The sequence below is a fragment of the Apostichopus japonicus genome, chromosome 22, assembly GCF_037975245.1.
Source record: "Apostichopus japonicus isolate 1M-3 chromosome 22, ASM3797524v1, whole genome shotgun sequence".
NCBI classification, from domain to species: Eukaryota; Metazoa; Echinodermata; class Holothuroidea; order Aspidochirotida; family Stichopodidae; genus Apostichopus; species Apostichopus japonicus.
The window spans coordinates 26,212,053-26,233,112 of record NC_092582.1 but is presented as its reverse complement, the minus strand read 5'-3'; the positions used below and the strand labels follow the sequence as shown (position 1 = coordinate 26,233,112).

At 36.8% G+C, this 21,060-nt stretch overlaps 2 protein-coding genes across 3 annotated transcripts; both read right to left on the bottom strand.

Annotated features, from left to right (window-relative positions):
• Positions 1 to 83: 83 nt before the first annotated feature.
• Positions 84 to 10,591, bottom strand: LOC139964105 (NLR family CARD domain-containing protein 4-like). Its single transcript, XM_071965456.1, has 3 exons — positions 10,267 to 10,591; positions 8,435 to 8,562; positions 84 to 1,684 (listed from the first exon to the last, which is right to left on the bottom strand). The coding sequence occupies exons 2-3, from the start codon at positions 8,454 to 8,456 to the stop codon at positions 84 to 86; spliced, it is 1,623 nt and encodes a 540-aa protein (XP_071821557.1). The 5' UTR covers positions 8,457 to 8,562; positions 10,267 to 10,591.
• LOC139963942 (uncharacterized) lies at positions 3,555 to 7,057 on the bottom strand. Of its 2 annotated transcripts, XM_071965184.1 has the most exons (4): positions 6,889 to 7,056; positions 5,706 to 5,850; positions 4,655 to 4,791; positions 3,555 to 4,176 (listed from the first exon to the last, which is right to left on the bottom strand). In XM_071965184.1, exons 2-4 carry the CDS (start codon positions 5,731 to 5,733, stop codon positions 3,835 to 3,837), a joined length of 507 nt encoding a protein of 168 aa, XP_071821285.1. In that variant the 5' UTR covers positions 5,734 to 5,850; positions 6,889 to 7,056; the 3' UTR covers positions 3,555 to 3,834. The 2 variants fall into 2 exon arrangements, with proteins under 2 accessions (XP_071821285.1, XP_071821284.1); XM_071965183.1 differs by lacking the exon at positions 5,706 to 5,850 and having other exon boundaries at positions 6,889 to 7,057.
• Positions 10,592 to 21,060: the final 10,469 nt, after the last annotated feature.

The following is a 21,060-nucleotide window of genomic DNA, read 5'->3' as shown; positions in this document are numbered from 1 at the left end:
TGTCACTGAGTCGTATGTAAATATTCATGGAGTGGATGTTTTATTAAAAAAATATGTTGATATCGATTTTTTTGTGTACTTAGTTAATCAATCAACATCATTATTTTGGTATAGTTAACAGAACCTAACGTATCATACTGTTTCCATATGATAAACATACTTACATCAAATCTAGATGCAATCTCCAAGAGCTGGATGGTGGATCTCTGAAGAAGCTTGCTGTCTTCGTTGCTGATCCGAACTTCCTTTGAACACAGATCCCTGACGGTGTCCTTGATTCCATCTACCTTACCAGTTTGTTCCAGGATGCAGAGGATGGCAAACTTAGCACTGTCTCTCCTGCTCTTCAAGTATTCTATTATTCTCTTCCCAACTGCTGAGCTAATCCCACAGGTGAATCGATAGAGGTACTGAAGATTAAACGGATCCACTTTATCAAGAACATTCTCCAGCTCAGATGCACCTCTTGTAGCAGCTAAAACTTCTGCCAGTCTAAAAGACGCAAACCATTCACAGAATAGTTGATGGTAGAACCTTAAGTCAGTCCTTGTCTGTATGTCTGTAGCAGAAGTCTGTTCGTTTGTCTCAACAGACACTTCTTCCTCTACCAAGATACCGACTGCAATATAATGTTGACAAAACCCTTGACCTAGTCGTGTACAGAGTCCATCCTTACGCCATGATAACTGTTGGTTTTCACCGCAGAGACCTTCAAATGCTACTTTACTCAGTTCCTTGTATTTGACAGCATACTCAATGTTATACGCCTTTGCACCTTTAGCCAATGATTTGTTACTAAGATGACTATGGAAGCATTGGATCATGTAACTAAAGAACTCAGTGACTGACTTGAATTTCTGAAGTTGTGTCTTTTCGTGGGTCATGTGAGAAAGCATGACAAAGATGAGAGGAACTTGACATAAGTCATCCAGGATCGGGTTTGCTTTTATAGCGCGCTTAATTTTAGCAACGCTTTCGTGATCTTCCCCAGTAACAGCCTTTCGAATGTACTGGTCACGTGCTTTTTCGTCAAAACCAACTAACCGCGCTCGCTTTGTGTTTGCTTTGTCATAGTCCTTCGGAAGATATCTGGTTGTCAGGTTAACATCAATATTCTCAAACATATTGCTGGTAATGATACGTTCTACGTCACTTTCGGTAGCTCCATCCCTATCAGGAAACTCATCATACCCGTCCAGGAGTACCTTAACAGAAGAACAGCTTTCAATGATATCTTTAATATCAGAAGATTTGATTCGAGGATCGTTAGGTGCTAAGAACAGCTTAATTGCTTGATAGATAGATATCTTGCTGTTCAGCTGCCTCAACCGGAGAAGAATCAGAATCTCTACGTCTTTAAAAGGTGAATCCTTGACACCATTGCACCAATCATAGGCGAGCTGTAGGGTCACTGTTGACTTACCATACCCGGCTTCTGCTTCTATGATGCGCCGTTTGGCTTTCATTCGAGGGTCTGTGAAGATATCTTTGTACGAGTCCACACGTACCCATGGTCCTTCTATCTCCCTCGTCGCTCCTTGAACAACATAGATCTCTGTACCGCCCTCAACAAATACCTTGTCAACACAATATAGTCTGTCCTTGATGTACGGTATGGGCTGGATTGCGTCATATTGTAGTTTATACCTGCTCTTCAGAGAACTGATGAGAATGTCCTTTTTGTCTAAAAAGAGAACAAAAGTTGATTTGTAAGCATTATGTGTTGGTCAATAAAATTGGGGCGTGTCAGTGCTTATATATAATGAACTGTAAACGATAACGGTGGACAAGCTGATGTCACTGTGAACGACATATTATACCAGTTAAATCGGAGTAATATGCATATTTATATCGCCTTGTATGCGTTCATATCTACATATAACAATTATAATCAGTTAGGTCAAATCAATAAGGTAGATGTCGATTTCAACTGGTATAATTCACTTCGAATTCAGTAGATGTTGATTTTATTGGCCTTTGTGAATTAAGTTATAATAACATTAATATTTCAATTACTTTGCTCTCGATCTGATAACAGGTGGCCTACCGTCTGTGAAACAAACATTAACATTTTATAGCTGAACTCAGTCCTGCCTAGCAGTCCAAGTGCTAAAAGTAGGGGTGTTTTCGGTGCATTTGATTACATCTACATACAGTGATGTTAATACAGTCTATTATAATATCTCACCATGTTACAGAAGTCACTCAATCAGTTGGATATCACCAACCTATCTTTTTATTAAAATACAATTATATAATGATAAAACAACCGTGTTGAACTCTCGATCATGCACTGCAAGAGTACACTGCAAAAACAAATTGGTTGAATGCAACCAAAAAAATGGTTAATTTCAACCAATTTGATCACTTGTTGTGAGTCCCACCAATAAATTGGCTACCATAACCAACATCAATTGGTTAAGTCATTAAACAATGAAAATTGGTTACATTAACCAATAAAATTGGTTAAGTCCACCAATTATGCAACCAATTTATGTGGTTGACATAACCAATCCTGTTCCTTAACCAATTAATTGGTTATTGGTTGTTGACTTCAGTCAGCTCTCCCTCATCTGTTCCAGCGTCCAGCACTGCAGCTCTCCAGTGTAGGCCAAAAATGAATCGAACAACATTTTTTTATGGTATTATAGCTTTAACACAATCATGTATTGCTCTTGGAACTCTACAACAGCATGCAATTTACATAAAATGATATGGCAAGGATGATATGAGGTATACAGTCAAGGTTAGTTCATTTGCAAAGAAACAATATCGATGCAACAATGCATATAGGATTTTACAATTTTCTGTGCCGACTGTGCGTGTGCAAATAAAGAAAAAACAACAGGAAATGGAGCTTTTATTAAATAAAGGGCAGGCAAGCACTATGGACGGAATCTGCATTGTTAAAACATTTGCCATTCCAACCTTTCTGAAGAAAGTAAACAGCAATATTGTGCATAGTTTTATAATGAGCACAATAGCCTATCAGAAAAGGGAAACTGCTGTCAAGACAATTTTAATGGTAGAATTCATAATACTGATCAGAGAAACCACTTGGTAAAATGGCTTTAGTTTTATAGCACACTTAGTTGAATGTTTACACTTGAAATCATAAAAACAGTATCATAAAAGTTGCAATAAGGACGGATAGATAAAACATTCCCCAAAAATTCATGTTGCTAAATATAAGGAAAACTATAGCTGTTCAATTTGAAGAAAAGCTTCAAAAACAAACATTCCCAAGCTTTAATATTCAGAAAACATCAGTTTGAGTAACAACATAACCAAAATTAGTGGACGGACAAATGAATGAAAGAATTTAACCCTTACTCCACTGAAACCTTATCATATAACTCAGGTGGATGTTTAGTATCTTCAAGTAATAAAACAAATGATACTTAAGGAGTACAAACATGGTTATAATAAACAGATATCAAGGGTCAGAAATTCATACTCTAAAACTGCATGCCACAAAAAGTTGGTGACATACTTTCACGGTATGCATTACATAAGACTTAAATTTAGTCACATTGTAACATGTTAACTTTGCCTGTTTTTTTATTCCATAAAAATTTACAAAATTTACAAAAAGGGACATGTAACCCCCTCCCCCTCCCTGGTATTGCAAGTATTAATCTTATGCAACCCGTCCACAAAAACACCAATTTCCAACATTTTCAGTAACTACAGGAAGTGATACATGAATAAGGAGGCTAATTACAAATATTGTCATGCAATGATCTCTTTTCAGACTTGTCAAAAAATAATCAATATCAACTCAGTAAGCCCATTTAATGGCCAAGCAGAAGCCTTGCACATGTCCACCAAAGTTTAGTCAGAGTCCGGTCTCAGGATCGACAGCAGTTCTCTTACCCGTGGTGTTACAGAATCATACTGTGTTTCAATATTATAAATGCCTCTCTGCAGAAAGGTCCACGGAGACTTACACTCCAATGGATATTCAATATTGAAGACCTGAAAAGTTTTAAAGCAGACATCTATGCCTTTAACAACCGAGGGCACGGAATATACAATGTTGTTCAAAAATACGAAGACTTGCTGAACATCCAGAACAGAAGTGCCAATTACTACGACCTGCGGCTGCCAGGTAACAGAATGGTTTCGGCATTCTGTGTGTCTTTCTTCCTTGAATTTCTCCAAGTCCGCTCCAACCTGCAATGTAAATGAGTAAATGTGTTACTGAAATGAGCTGTTCACAATTGGGAACAAGATATGTAAGAAACAAACCATCATAATCAAAATGGTACTGGAACTGAAAGGCATTTAAAAGAAATAAGAAAGTAAGGTATAGTTAAATGGGTTACAACTACACCAGCCTCCCTGCATGTCCTATTCCTTAGCATTTGTGATGCTGTGTTTTGACCAGGTAGTTAAAACACATTTAGGCTGCTTAATTATCACTTTAACCAAACCATTCTATCAGTCTTTTTACAACTTTCATTTCTAGCACAAAGTTCTAAACAATTTTTTTAACTTACAACCAATTATTTACAAAATGTTTTGAAACAAAGTTTCTTTGTGTATATATACCATGAAATAACAGTTTCTTTAAAATGCTGAAGCAGTTAACTCTGCACTCATGACTGCTACCGTCCACAACATGCAATAATACTCTAAGCAAAATACTAACTGGTAGCACTGCAATGAAAGCCCTTATGCTCTCCGATATGGTTGGCTTCCATCTCTTCTGGCTTCCCTTCTTGATGGCAACACTGCCAGGTGTAAACAGACTTGGCATCAAATACAAGGAAGCAGCCCCATAGGTATCTATAAGAAAGGAACAGAAACTTGAACTAGAAATTGGAAAATATGTGAAGCTGTGATAATATCTGAACAAGAGAAGTATTTTTTTTTGGGGGGGGGGGGTAATCTGAATGGAGGATTGTGCCTACAAGTGCTTTGAAAATGTGGGGGTTGGGGGAGATGTGTAACCATTTAGCCTCTCCAAAGCATGATACTCTGAAAGCTGTCAGTACAAACAGCAGTTTTGAATTACTACTGATATGTTTCCCCTGTATAAATTTGGGGAATAACCTCTGGGGGTTCTGCAGTGTCGCCAGATGGGAGTGCCCTTAGTTAAGCTGTTTAGAAAATTTTGGGTGTGTTTGACTCAGTACAAGATATGGGATGAAAACACATGTAGCCTACAAATGACAGCTGATGTTAGACAGGACCTTGAAGCTTTATGAAATCACCTCCTTAATACTACCAGAAGTTCTTTGTTTTGTACAGCCTTAGTTTTTTACCCTGAATTATGACCTAGAACTGTACACTGAAGAGGATGTTATAAAGTATTATACATAATTAAAATTAAGAGCTATGGGTTCTTTTTGGAATATATGATAGTGTCATTGAGGATATTGAAGATGATGTCACACCTATTTGCTACAGTTCACTACATGGGACAAAGCTGAAAATTTTTAAAGAATAGGAACTTTCAATCCACGCACCTACAGTACATTTACTCAAATTTTCACCAAATCACTTAGAATGCATTCCTCTTAAACATATTGCAAGTGATTTTATGTGTGAACTTTTCTTGGTGTTTGTCATCTGACCAGTATTATATTTAGCAACCAACACAGTTCTTATTAACATAGCAACTCAGAGAACATTACAATAATGAGCCAGGGGAATTCTCCAACACAACTTTTACACTGAATACCGAAGACACACTCTACCTTGGGGTAATTCTGGTTCCTTATCCATAAGTGCTAAAGTCCGTTTTATGGCAGGATCCTTCACGTCTAGAGCAACACGGCTGACTACTTGTCTTGAAAAACCTCTTTGGGACCCTTCATGCAATTTCTGGAAATCTTCTTCAATCTTAAATATGAAAAGTAAACAGAATGGGGGTACTTGGGGGCAGCGATAATTTTTAGGGGGACATGTGACATGCCACTAAACCCACCCTCACCGAGCAAACAGCCCTTTAAGAACTGTCTCATCTATTCCTTTCTAAAATTGTGTGATATACTCCACTCTTGAAACATGATTTAGCATGCTACTTAATCTCTGAGTCTTGTTAATGCAAAATAACTAAAATAAAACACAGTTGATGGTGTGACTGATAAGGCACAGTAGTTTTCTGGAAAATTGAAGAGTGCTAGCCTACTGCAGTACTTGCAACACAATGAGTGCTTGGGTTATGTGCATCTAGTATAGGCTACAATAAGTGACTAGGCTAGTATATAGGCTAGTAAGTGGTGCAATGTACTACCATACAGCCCATATGCGAAGGATTGAAGTGGTTGACGGCCCTAAGTATACTTTTCTTCATTATTCGATCCCTCTTCTTGAGCAAGTAGCCCAGGCCTAACATTATAAAAACGTGTTAATGAAAAAAATTCAGCATTCCTAATTCCGTCCTTACACTCAGTTTTCAAATTCCTCTCACATTTCCTAGCTGCTGGGACATTTTTGTACCCAATACTGGCAATAGGCCATTACAATACCATGTACATTTTGGTAAAAAGCGGGGACATTTTGGTTGCTAAAAATGCAGGGATGTTTTGGTCTGGGGACATTTTGACTGGATAGCTACCCTCCAAGTTCCAGAGAAACAAAATTTAAAAAAAAGTAGCCTGGGACCTAGGTCTAGCACTAAGCAAGTATAACACTAGTCCAGTGCTAGCTTAGGACAGACCTCAGCCTGCAGGTACAGTAGTGTACGCAGCACTGTAGGAGGCCTAGGCCTACAGCGCTATTATATCATAATGTTAGGCTTAACATTTAGTGGTAACACTAGGCGAACGTCGCTTGTCATGTCACTAAAGTTGCATTGGTAGGCTAGGCCGTATAACCTTAGCCTACAGTAATGCCAATACATTGATTATTACTGCACAATTTACATAATCTTCTTACCTTCAAAGACTTCGTGAAGCATTTCTAGGTTCCATTCTGTTAGAATGTTCTTCACGTAATGGTCCATGTCGATTAAAATGAGCGGAATTAGCTTAGTTTACCTGGTACACCTTGCCGTTGTGCCTGGAGTGCACTCATCAGTGTTGTGTAACGTACGTAACTGGGTGGTTAACACAATAAATTGCAGTGCAGTGCTAGTGGTGGACGCACACAATTAAACGGAGAGCGGTTTCCCGCGCGTATGGAAAGCCGTTTTAACATTTAATAACGAATTTCAGATATCTCGAAATAATTTCAGATATCTCAAATTAAATTACAGATATCTCCAATTTATTTAAGATATCTACAAATATTTGCAGATATCTTAAAATCAATTTCAGATATCTCGAAATACCAGGGAATTTCAGATATATGAGATTGAATTCGAGATATCTCGAATTCAATTTCAGATATCTCGAATTCAATTTCAGATATCTCGAATTCAATTTCAGATATCTGAAATAGAATTTTGGATATCTCGAATTCAATTTCAGATATCTTGAATTCAATTTCAGATATCTGAAATAAAATTTCAGATATCTCGAATTCATTTTCAGATATCTCGAATTCAATTTCAGATATCTCGAATTCAATTTCAGATATCTGAAATAGAATTTTAGATATCTCGAATTCAATTTCAGATATCTCGAATTCAATTAGAGATATATGAAAATTACCGATTAAATGTTAAAATGGCTTTCCATACGTGCCATTTTAACATTTAATCGGGAATTTATGCATATGCATTTCAGATATCTCGAATTCAATTGCAGATATCTCGAATTCAATTTCAGATATCTCGAATTAGAATTGTAGATATCTTGAATTTTATTTCAGATATCTCGAATTCAATTTCAGATATCTCGAATTAAATGTAAGATATCTGAAATAGAATTTCAGATATCTCGAATTCAATTTCGGATATCTCGAATTCAATTTCAGATATCTCGATTTCAATTTCAGATATCTGAATTAGAATTTCAGATATCTCGAAATCTATTTTAGATATCTCGAATTCAATTTCAGATATCTCGAATTCAATTTCAGATATCTGAATTAGAATTTCAGATATCTCGAAATCTGTTTTAGATATCTCGAATTCAATTTCAGATATCTGAAATAAGAAACAATTTCAGATATCTAAAATTCCCGATTAAATGTTAAAATGGCTTTCCATACGCGCGTGGCGAGCCAAAGCATGCAGAGAACAAAGTCACGGATATGACTCATATAATGACGTACTTAGAACCAATTATTGTTGGTGTAGTTAACCTATTGCTAATGTTCAGGACTACCTACTAAATTGGTGTACGTTGGTTACAAGTAAACAATATAATGGTTGGCTTGACCAATTACATTCCAAACAATGGAATTGGTTATGAAATTAACCAATTTGTTTTTGCAGTGTATTTGCAATGCTGAGGCTTAAGTCGTTACCAATGTTTATTTTAACATCAGCCTTCTTATGCTTAAGCTACTAATCCAAAACTATGTAACTACAACAAACCTTGCACTGTAAGGCGCTCCATCAATAATGACGTCACAACAACTTTTGCGGCCGGTTGGCGGGATGAACTTGGGCCTTTTCTTTTCCTTTGAGTGATATTATCTATGATTATCTCTCAAAGCGATGATCTGTTGAATACATAGATACAGTGTGCATGGATTAAACTAACTTACTAAAATTATCATAAATCAATATATAATTATATAAGTCAACAGAACCAGTCACTATATACCAACAGGTCTCTGGCTCGACAAAGATTACATCAAAGTGAATCTCTCCTTATCCCTTATTTACTATTTATTGTTTACACAAAACATCGACCTTCTAATCTAATCGAAGTAATCTAATATCAACCCAACCTGAAAACTCAACTTTCTGTTTTGTCATCAATATTCATGATATCCTTTTAGAATGTCACCTACAGGTCGTCAGTTTAGATGGCGGGCTTCACAATTATTGTGAGGCTCTCCTAATTGTAGATACAACGTTTATCATTTGCATGCTAAAGAAGCTGTTTGAGTTTATTTTTATTATTCTATCATTACTAATCGATAGTGACATCAGATAAAGATGTACGTCATACGTTTGACTATAGTCACGGTTCATTACCAAGCGTGCACTTGACGAAATATTAACATTGAGGATCAAATTGATTAATAATTCCCTAAGTAACCTTTATTTTATGACACTAAACAGGGATGACCCGCTGTTATTAATACACATCCTTTTGTATAGTATATTACCCTACCAGGGTAAAATTGAAAGCCTAAGTTAAACTGCTGCTTTAAGTAGCACGACTGAGACTCGGGCAGAGGAAAATTTATAGTAACGGTTCCTTTATAAGCTAGATTAGTTTGAATCTCACATGATTTATATTTTTCTAATAATTTCAGAAAAATAATATTACCATGCATCGTTCTGATTAAGCAAAAATATCAGTCACGTGATTGCTATCATAAAAACAAAAATCTTAAAAATAAGTTATTTTCATAAACGTAATCAGTTCATTCTATTGTTTTTATATTCTTCCTTGTTATCAGGAAGTTTGTAGAGTTTAATAATACTGTAATCTTTCACAGTGGTTTCACTGACAAGAACCACATTCCCACCGGGTAAGCCTATTCTAACTTATTCAATGTTCTCTTTACTTCGCACATATATGCCTAACTTATACCATGATCCATGAACTTCTCACTAGATGTATCTTGGTAAAACTGATCCAATGGTCCATATTCTTCCAACATGATTTATTCCATGTTCTATACGGATAGAAAGTAAAACAAATGCATCTCTCTCGTGTATATAATGCAAGCTGAAAGTAAGCCTATACCGTGAGGAATATATTAAATGATTTTCATCCCGATTCATTCATTTAAGTTGGACCTATAAACCTAAGGGCGCAAGGCCTGCTATGAAAGTATTACAATTCTACATTTCTGTTTCGACAGGACTCACTGTAAGTATATTTATGATCTGGTCTGACAGCAATAGAGTGAAAGGATAGCACATGTTCTGATTGGAAGAGATATGTTGTAGCTACATGAATGAACTATTAAATAACCAGGATTTACATAATAACAGTTTGACCAACATGAGCTTAAAATTATTCCCTTCAAATTAATGAAATATCGAAAGCGACATTGAAATACGATCATACAGACATGGAATTTAATCCTTTATATAATAATCTGTTGTCATAAATTTAGCATATAGCCTGTGTTATTTATGACGTGTTTAGTATATCAGTACACAGCCTGTGTTATTAATGACGTGTTTAGTATATCAGTACATATATAGCTTCACACCATTACTCTCTCCTGTGCGTTACTTACCAGTACGATTATCGCTTTGTTGGTTTATCATCCAGAGTAGAATTTAAGTTTAGAATCCTTAATCCTAAAAGAACTGACGATAATCACGAAAAAAGAACATACGGAAACAGGAATGAAGAGCATCCAATTTGCAAGATGGCGTCGTGTAGGTCATGTGACGTTCTGACATACGATCCTGGACGCTAAATAGATATCGGTAGGAATCATTCTATAGTTGTAACTGGTTCCAAAGTTCATGTTTTATAGTTTACACAATCAAAGACTTTATTTGATAACACAATACATATCTGATATTTATGCCTTGCTGTGTTTATTCTGTCATATCAGACGTTCAAAGGTACCTACTGTACGTTCATGCATTGTTACGTCTATTAATACGCAAACATTGTAAGTTTCCGATGTATTTTGTCCTATGTGCGTAATATGCCTGTAAAGTACGCAAACTGTGTAGATGAAACTATACAAGCAGTGATGGCCAACTCTTAATATGTCTCAACAAGAAATCTACAGATTCGTTTACGAAAATGAAAACAACGTAAAATCACTGTTTATTAAACAAATATAAAAAAGGAAAGAAATTATGCACAACTTGACGAAAGAGAGTGTCTATATAATGAGCTATAGAGCGGGATTCTAACAAGTAAGATTAGGATTGTAAGGGTCCGTGTTTCGAGTCCAGTTCTAGAAACAAATAATATTTTGCTCTGTTCAAATTGATCGTCCCAGTCAGTTCTCCTTTGTTGATTAACTTCAGTTAGACAGGATTTCAATGAACGGAAGAACAAAGTTATAGTTAAAGATATCAACAATGCCTCTTATAAATGAACTGATTAGATGTTTTCAAATTATTGAATCATGTTAGAATACTGAGAATATCATACTGTTTTTCATATAAAGAACTTTATATGCTTCAGTTAAGCGACAATATGGTGCAGTAGCGCAATGGTGTGCACAGGATATCAAAGGTGTGTGGGGGAGGGGAGGGGAGGGGGATTGATATTAATTACTCCCTTTTGTTTAAGTCATAGAGCCTGAACTTTTGTGGTAGGTCCAGAGGCGGATGAAGGACTTTATAGAGTAGGGGGACTGAGCTGGATTATTGAAACCGGCTGCTATCTGAGATGGGTGTCTGGAGATCCTGCCCGGAAATATAAATTTAGACATATAATTGTGCACTGTGCGTATTTAGACTATACAGCAGGTCCATATAAGTTACACTCAACGCAATGTTAACTAATAAATGATAACATAATAGTAAGGGTGATGATACAACCGTATAAAGGGTCCAATTCTCCCCAGGATGATTGCAACAATCCACCGACTGAACCATTTCCTAACGACTGACGATCCGAGATGGGACCATGACCCACATGCTCTCACTACCCCTAGCTCCCCGACTAACGATCCGAGATGGGGCCATGGCCTGCACATGCTCGCCCCACCTCCTTGCGCACTCCGCTGTAGGAGAGTCGAACCCCAGGTCGGATCCTGGGACGATTATGTAACCGGGCTCCTCTTCGCACTGGTCACATATCCCAGACAATCTCCCTGACCTCCCACTCTCCTCTCGTCAGGTGTTTCGATAAAAGTGCAAAATGGTGCTATAATTTCCATTATATCGACTGCTATGTATACGATTTTCTTTGCGTGTGTTATTAAACGCATGCAATCCTCAACAACATTTAGGGGAGGGGAAGGGAGGGGGGTAGGGGAGGGGGAGAAGGCACGTGTTCCCATTCTCCCGGTGGCCACGGTACTGTATATATTTACGATGAAGCACATTTACAATACACAATAGTACGTTTATAGGCAGACATACGAAGGTATCAATACATCAGCGATACATCAGATGTGTTGTTTATGTTAGAGCCGGTACCACGTGACGCGGGTAACTTTGTCTAGAAGGGTCAATTACTGAATCAAAGGTACCGTTCATAGAAATCTCGTTCTATGCATAGTGTGCCACTATGAGGGAATATCTGATCAGAAGCAGAATACGCCGTACTATCAACACAAAGTAGCCTACTGCAGTATCATATATATCACGGATATTTATTTTTATTTGCCGGTTTTTGCAAATCCCGGTTGCGTCCCCTAAAATTTTTGCGTGAGGGGAGGGGGGGGGGCTACCCTGTCTTTGATGGAACATGTAAATGCTATAGTGTATGTTAGATGATGTGATTGTAAGGAACTGCCCTGTCTGTCTAGTTGACTGACAAATATTCAAACAATAAGTGATCTATTGAGCACGCCCTCTATTAATCAATAATTATCGTTGCTGGTCAGAATCAGAGCGTCCTGCTACATCCATGTGTAGGTTAGAGACAACAATTCCAGTATATTTAAATATATGCAAATAAGACGTGACTCTTCAACTAAGATAATAAATTACATTGTTATAGGATTTCAGTATTGGACAGAATAGAAAACATCTCAATAAGATGCTTTAAATATACAGAGTTTATAACATTAATATATTTATCAAGACAAACGGGTTACCGACGGATACATTTATTTGTACTAGAATCAGCTTTTCTAGTTGATTTTTATAATTGTTGGTTGATATTAAACGTTCATGGCAATGTATAAGTCATAAGCTTGAATAGACAAGTTACCATTTAGAATAGAAAATTACAGATACCGAAAATTAAAACAATATCCCATTATTGTTTAACAAAAGATAAGTATGACACGGCTCCGCACGACGATATTTTAAGACTTGATTAATATTCAAAAACCCTTCACTTAGTGAAAAAACTATAGGGCTATATTTTAATATTAACATGACAATGTTATACTATCTTACTTTGCAGCAAACTAGGAAGGTTTGTGAAAATGTCGAGGGAACGCTAGCCTGAATATCATGATCTAATTTATTAATGGGCTTAGATATTTTCAAATTACTTTTTAAATCATTTGAAATCACTGAGAATAATATTTAATTGACAATAGGTGCATGAGCGTCCGAGACAACACGGTTTGGCCCCGGAGTCAATTACATTACCCGGCACCATCTGTGCACAGTTCATTTGTTTCGATATTTTCCAAGCCCCTCAGTATTTTCCCCGACCAGCAAAGTGAGTGCGTGGTCCGAGACTGTGGAGGTGGGGTGGGTCTTAACGATAATTTGATAACTGTTATTAAACACTCAATATTGCCCCTCTATACGTATAAGAAATGCTCCTTTTTAATAACATGTACCCGTCTCAAATGACATAATTTGTTAAAAAGCCATATTTTTATTAACCATTTTTAATAACAATTTTTAATAACAATCATCATTTTTAATTACCATGTGCCATTTTGTTGAAAAATTTGATACAAGTGACATTAACAAGTTCTTCTTTGTTAAACTAATTTCAATTCTGGAATTTGTGCTACGGAATGGACCGAGAATATTTTGTCTCGGAAGTTTGGAGGTAACTTCGTGGTTTTCACTCATATAAATGTCGCAAATCCCACTTTCCCTCGATGTATGGCCTCCCCTCCCCGAGATTGCAACCACTTCCGCCCCCCTTGTGAGAACGAGACAATGGACAGACAAAGGTCACATGGTTCCACAATATATATTCCACATAGTAAGATTATCGTTCACGGTTCATCATTCATCCTAGTGTTCTCAATTGCTTCAATGAGATTGGGAGACACTGCCAGAAGCCAATCTAATTCACAAGATTGTAGATTTCAGGACTTATGACACGCTGATCGACCCGTGTACGTGTAATTGCATACATTTTATTACTACATAATATGTATGAGATAACGCAATAGACTAATACCTTTTTTGGTTCTTAACTGACTAGTTTCAAGTTTTACTCTCCTTTTTTTCCCGAGAAAATAAGTAAAAGTTGTTATTCCGCGAGACAGCGGCCACTTAGACCGAAGAAGTCGTACGCCCTCAATTTAGGTCAACAGACGCACACGATCAAGCAAGTTATGGTAAATTAAACTATAACGATTGCGTTAAGGCACATCACTCGCAAGCATCCAAACTCGCATGGGGAATTTGTATGCCGACGCAGAGGCGTAGCAATAGGCGGATCAGGCAGTCCATTGAACCGGGACGCGAATTTTTTTTTCCCAAACAGGTTCTCAATTGTGTATAAATAGTCGCTCATGATTGGTCGGAAAAGTTACGTCATAACAATAAAACCCTTCACTTCGAGGTTATCAAAATGTCTGCATCCATTCGTTGCAACGAAGATATACCCGTTCAAAATTACCCGCAGCTTTTCGTAAATATATGTAGATGTGTTTGGAATTGGTTTAGACATAATGAGCACACTAGTATTGTATGATCTACTTTGATCGAAGATTTCTGTGAAGGCATTTATCGATAACATCGCACAGTGAAAGTTTCGTACAGGGGTACATAACACATGCGATATAAGCCTATATGTATTATAACTGTGTACACAGTGCAGTGACGGAAATACATCATACTGTAGCATGGTGGGCTCATAATTGACGCACTTAAGGATTTGATCAACGATTTCTATCAAGGAAAAATCAAAATCACTCAACTGTATGTGTTTTTCATATGTGTGGTTCCTCAGAAATGTAATGATCTCAATATATTTATTATTCTGTGCATATGCAACGTACAATTGAGCAGAACTTGACCACAAAATGTCTGCCGTGTCAAGTTCTTTCATACCCCTAAATTGACACATTCGTCGATAAGCTAACTGTAGTGAAGGCTTTAGTATACATCCATTGACTTTAGATGCTGTTTGCTATACTTTGAGCCTCTAAGCTTAGACAGATCAGGTCCCAGAGAGTAGTGTTGTCCATGATATTGAGGAAATGTTGGTTATTTTTAGGTTGCATCAAAACCCCTACCTCATGCTGAATCGCAGCATGAAATAGCAACTTTAGAGTTGCACGACTTGCAAACATATTCTAGGAAAGCATTGTAATCATTATTTTGTAATGTTTGTACTAGACATAATAACCTCTGAAAGAATCAAGTACCCTGAAGCAATGGTTTAGGAGCAATTCATCACTCAAAATAGCACATTTTTTAGTGAAAAGTACAAAAATTAAATATTTTGACACTTTTAACTTGACCTAACTCCACAAGACAATATATTTGTAGCCTATTTTTTTATTTTCCTGTTCTATGGGTTAGACTCTATAGGCATCTGTAATAGAAAGGTAGTAGAATGTGTAATTGCTGAGAAATGAGACCTCAAAAGTCAAGAAAATGTCATGGTGGCGACAAATTGCGAAATTTCAAAGAATTTTAAATCGGCCAATTGTAAAGCAATGCAACTGAAATTTTCAGAATATGCTTATTTTATGGCGGTCCACTCATACAATACATTTGGGAATTTTTCAAAGATGTCGAACTACAACATACCCCAAAATTTGGTGATTTGATATGGAATGACCCAGCTATATCTTGTATATCATGTACATTTACCAAAAACAGCAGGTAATTCGTGTATATATGACACTATCAGATTATATTTAACAACAACAGCAGTTTAAATGCTCGTTACCACACTCGTTAGTTTTAATCTCGGCGGAAGAAAAAAACAAACAAAACGCAAACATGAAAAATAAATGCTAATTTTAAGACACTACGGTAGTATTTCCAAAATAACTTCCGCGCTGAAACTGATCTAGTGAAAATGTCGAACGCCCTCTAAAATAAAGATTTACAACAGATCTAGAAACCTGAAACCATTCGGATTAATCACAACGTACTGTACTTCCAACTTTAAATTATTATTGTATCATATTCTTCTTTTTATTCCACTTCTATTCGTCCAGAACTTGTGTTCATGCTGTCATAAACTATTTACTGTGTCGTCGAATCACAATTTCTCGTAAATTCGTTTAAGTTTGATTTAAACGTAGTTTACAAACTAAACATTGTCACCACCTATCTTCAACTGAATCGTTTAGTATTTAACGTAGAGGGTATAACATATTTTACAAGAGAATGGGTGTAATGATTACGAATATCGATATTAATCCAATATAGTTGTAGTTAACACACACATTATGTTTCTTTTGGACAAAGTAAGTTATTTCTAGATCACAAATAGCAAATATCATTATGATGTTTTCTTTCCACAGATTAAATATATAGGAACTTCGTTTTTGCACAGCGTTGGCTGTAATAAACACCCTAGGAAATAGCTTTATCTTTAGTTATAAAAAGTATCGTTAAACCTTATTTACAACTAATATACAGTAGGTCTATTGGACAAGTCCACAATGATTCCTACTGTATTTGTGGTGGAGGATAAAAAATTCAAAAAGTAACAATTTCTTTCAAGTATGTAGCCTATGTCTTACTGTTTTTAAAGTAATTTAGTAAACGAGTGTACTTACATAAGGAGGAGGTCAACTGGACAGTGGTTTGACAACCATAGTGTCGCGAATTTATCAAGAAATATCCAAAGATAAACAAACTACGTACGAACATCCAGGAAAGAAGAATTCGGAAGCGAAGACTATAAAATATGCTGATAATATGACGTCAAACTGATACCTTGATAGCTATACAATCATCTTCCACTAGCAGCCACGTTCTCTCTAAAGTGCTGCACCTCCTTTTAGTCTTAGTGATGAGCTCGCACTAGCCGTTATTTTATTGAGTTACGTAAAAGAAATAGAACCGAAGGTACGAGCGAGAAGACTTCGAACGAACTTTCCGTAGATTTACAACGCTGTGAAAATACGGCCGACATATCTTTGCACCACGAGCATAAAGTTTAGAAATAATAATGTCAGGATTAAAAAGGAAAACTGAATAAATTAAACTTAAGAGGAATTAATCATCATAACTGCTGTCATCATCAAACTGGAAATAAACATTCGATAAAAACCTCTGTCAAATATATTCAGTGGTTACAAGCCTATGTAGGCCTATATTGGAATACGGGAACTTAGCTACGCTTAGCGATTTGTATGTTCTGTTATATATAGATAACGCTGATGGAATACTGCTGATAGGTATCTCTCTGATATTAGATATGTATGTTCTGTTATATATAGATAACGCTGATAGGGACACTGCTCAAAGTCACCTTTCTGATATTAGATCTGTATGTTCTGTTATATATAGATAACGCTGCTGGAACACTGCTGATATAAATCTCTCTGTTATTGATTTTTAAGTAAGTATGATATTTCAACAAGTTCATAATATCGATGGTTCGATCATACAACACTATAATATCAAATTCTTAAGAAGCAATTTGTGCAAAAATGCTTGCTGTTTAATACCAGAAACGGGATTAAAATATTTAATAAATTATTTTATGATGGTAATAAAGAATATAAACTTGGGAATTTCCATTTTCACCATGACAGTTATTTGTATTCAAATGGTGGCATAATCAATTCTGGAAATTAAATGTAATTTTGGAGGTTGGTCAAGTAATTTCGAAGCGAAAAATGAAAAACAGTAAAGTTAGGTATAGACTACAGTGGTGCTTTTAAACATTTCAAATGAAAATTATCGTCACAAAACAAAATTTTTTATTGCCTGGACAATATACTTTAATGGAGAAATGAGGTTTTAACGGAAGGTACTACAAAGCAGTTGAATTACGCAAAACAATGAACGGCGATTAATTTATGCATTATCGTGACAAGGTTCGTTTGATACTTAGTTTAAATCGGTTGTAATGTCAAGTTACAGTAGGTTTGGCACTGATTTAGTTTCCAAGAAACGATTTTCTTACCCTGGAAATGATGACTAAATTACTTTAATTACGAAAAGGACTGATTCACATGTGAATGTTTATTTGCTCTGATTTCTGTGTATTCAACACAAATGGTAGACAATGACTGCACTAAATAATACCGCCTCTATCATGAAAGTCAAGGACTATTGTCTTATACCTAATTCACCTTATTCTAATTTTTCATTTTGGGCTTGGTAGTGATTGACCATCGGAGGATGTTCAAAACATAAGTTTTAATCATAAAAATAATTAGACTGTTACTTGTTAAGACGATATTTTAATTGAGGTGGGGCTTATTCGCAGGGCAGCCCTGCGAATAGCCGGACACATACACCTTATTCACAGGGCAGCCCTGCGAACAGCCGGATGCAGACACCTTATTTACAGGGCTGCCATGCGAATGGCCAGACACAACCATCTTATTTGCAGGACTGGCCTGCGAATAGCCAGACACATACACCTTATTCACAGGGCAGCTTTAGACTGGGTTAACGGGCTCAGTAACTTTTGGGGCTATTCGAATTTGCTTTTGGGCACCAGCTATCTTTTTGAGGGTCTAAATTGGGAGCCCCTATATTTTGAGGAATTTATTCCTATCTTAATGCTGTCAGGATTGGTTTTGGGAGCCTATGGCCTTAAGATTGAATCAGTCTAGCATTAGTACCGCCAACATAAACTAGAGCACCAATGGTGCAGAAGCTCATACCTTTTCGAGCTGAAAAATGTAGGGCCCACAAAACCAATTTTGGGCCCGTGAGGGATACCCCCCCCCCCTCCGTTAGCAGAATCCTGGCCACACCACTGGCTATAATTCCTATTTTCCCCTTTAAATCCTATTTTACCCACTCTCTCAAACAATACCACTGACCTACCCTATTAAACTTTCTCCCCTCTACCTTAGCAGACATAACAATCACTCCCTACAAGACATAACTTCACAAGCTGCCTACATACCTCAGGCTCAAAGACTTCTAAGAATCGGCAAGTGCTGATTGGCTATAGGGCTCTCATGCTTACAGTGCAACAGTTAATAACAACTCCCAGTCCTGCTTTAATTCCACTAACAGCCTCTGCAGAGCTTAACCACAAATGTAAACAAACACTGCAGGGACTGGGAGACAAATTAAAGGAGCTTTGGCAAAAAGTGAAGGCTCAGATTTTTTTAAACAATGGGGATTAATTGTAATTAATTAACTTTTGACCAAAAATTTTTAGGCATCACCTTATTCATACACAATCCAACAATCATCAGTTCAACTTTGAATATGATCCATCAAAATCTTGAGGAGATTGAGATATTTGAAAATATTACAAAGAATGACCCCTGATGACCCCCTAAATGACCTTTGACCTCAATTTTCCGAACACCCCTCGTAACTCTCATCCCGAGGAACATTGTGACCAAGTTTCATTATAATTGGCCATACACTGTACGAACAGGAGCAATTTGAAAATATAAGGCCGCGGCCCGGGCCACAAAAGACCCCTAGTTGATCTTTGATCTCAAATTCATGAACACCCTGAAGGTAAAACTACCATAGTACTATCGTGACAGACCCTCAACATTGTACCATGGAATCTGTAGGAGAAGAAGCATTTTGCGTATTTCCACAAAATGGCCCATTACGGCCCACAGGTGACCTTTGACCCCAAATTTTGGACCATCTCTGATGGCCCTATACCCAATGGTCCTTGTGTCCAGTTTCATGAAATTCCATCAAACACTGTGCGAGTGGGAGCGGTTTTACCAATTGTTGACGGATAGAGTGATAGAGTGATAGAATGATAGAGTGATAGACGCCGCACTGTAACAATAGCTCACACCAGCATGCTGGTATGAGCTAAAAATTGTCATCCCTCATTTTCACCTTTGTTTTTGCAGAGTGACTGCACATTTGCATGTAAAGGTGTGAGGGGGGGGGGGGAGTGTCACACCCTTGACCATATTGGCTTTCAGGCAATGTCGGCTTTTGGGGAATCCCAAGATAAGCTCCCTTAAAATAAGCTTTTTAAATTGAACTGCTGGGGTTCCAAAAATTAGCTTATGAAGTAGCTAAGACTATTTGGGCCCAAAACGTTGGCTTTTTCAAGGCCCCTAAACTGACTGGTATCAATAGCAAAACCTAATAATAAACCTATTTTCAAAATCGTCACAGCCCTGCGAATAAGGTGTCTGTGTACGTTATTCGCCGGGCTGCCCTGCGAATAATGACTTCGTTTAATTTATATGTTTATCAAAATTAATTATAATAAAGGTTATTAAAAGTTGCTTCTTTTTCTTTGCAGAAAATCATGGGCTAGTTAAAGTTAATTAATTCTGGATAGTGTTTCTGGTTGTTGATGTGACAATATTCTCATGGAAAAGTGAACTGTTGCTACTGTTTAAACTAATACCGTTTATTCCAGATTAAAAATATTAACACATGTTTTCATTGGAATGTGTACTCACATGAGATGACGAGAGGTCAACGGGATAATACTTTGACATCCAATATCTGTTGATCTCCAAAACTTTCGAGAAGTCAGGAAGGTGACATAAATTACGTAGGAACTTCACCATCTGATAAGATCTATCATTATATGCTATAGTTTAAAGTGTATCCAGATATAAAAACAAAGTGGTCCTCTCGAAAAATTAAATCCTCCTTCATAATGAACCATTTTCTCAGCCTTCGAAAAGAATATATAGGTCTCTGAAAACTATTGATCCTGAATTCATGGTACATCACTTTGGATTACGAAATCATTGCGAAATATTCACAAGGTAAAATCCTGGGATATTGATCCAACGATAATAATTTGCACAAACATTTCCATGGATGAAGAGCACGTTCTTATTGATGCCTTTGAAGTAAATATTATTTAACTAAATAGTTACACTATCACCAGCAGTCCCCGTACGTTCAATTGCTATTGTTGGGTTTTATGCACGAGCAACGAACCTATTCAAGCTATCTTAATTAATACAATACTGTATGACTAACAGAACATCAGAACATCTATCCCTGGATTGTTCACAAAGCTAAAGCCATCTGCGGTTTTCTTCTCATTCAGAATGGGATTTTACTCGTATTGTTATGCTAATCTT

Bases quoted from the DNA above. Each gene is read 5' to 3' on its own strand.
- LOC139963942 (XM_071965183.1), bottom strand. From the start codon at position 6,955: ATGGACCATTACGTGAAGAACATTCTAACAGAATGGAACCTAGAAATG. The intron at 4,792-6,888 runs GTAAGAAGATTA...CCTTTCTTATAG, and splicing joins GCTTCACGAAGTCTTTGAAG to ATACCTATGGGGCTGCTTCC. The intron at 4,177-4,654 runs GTTAGTATTTTG...TTTACATTGCAG, and splicing joins CTTTCATTGCAGTGCTACCA to GTTGGAGCGGACTTGGAGAA.
- LOC139964105 (XM_071965456.1), bottom strand. From the start codon at position 8,456: ATGGAGCGCCTTACAGTGCAAG. The intron at 1,685-8,434 runs GTTTGTTGTAGT...TTCTCTTTTTAG, and splicing joins GGAGCGCCTTACAGTGCAAG to ACAAAAAGGACATTCTCATC.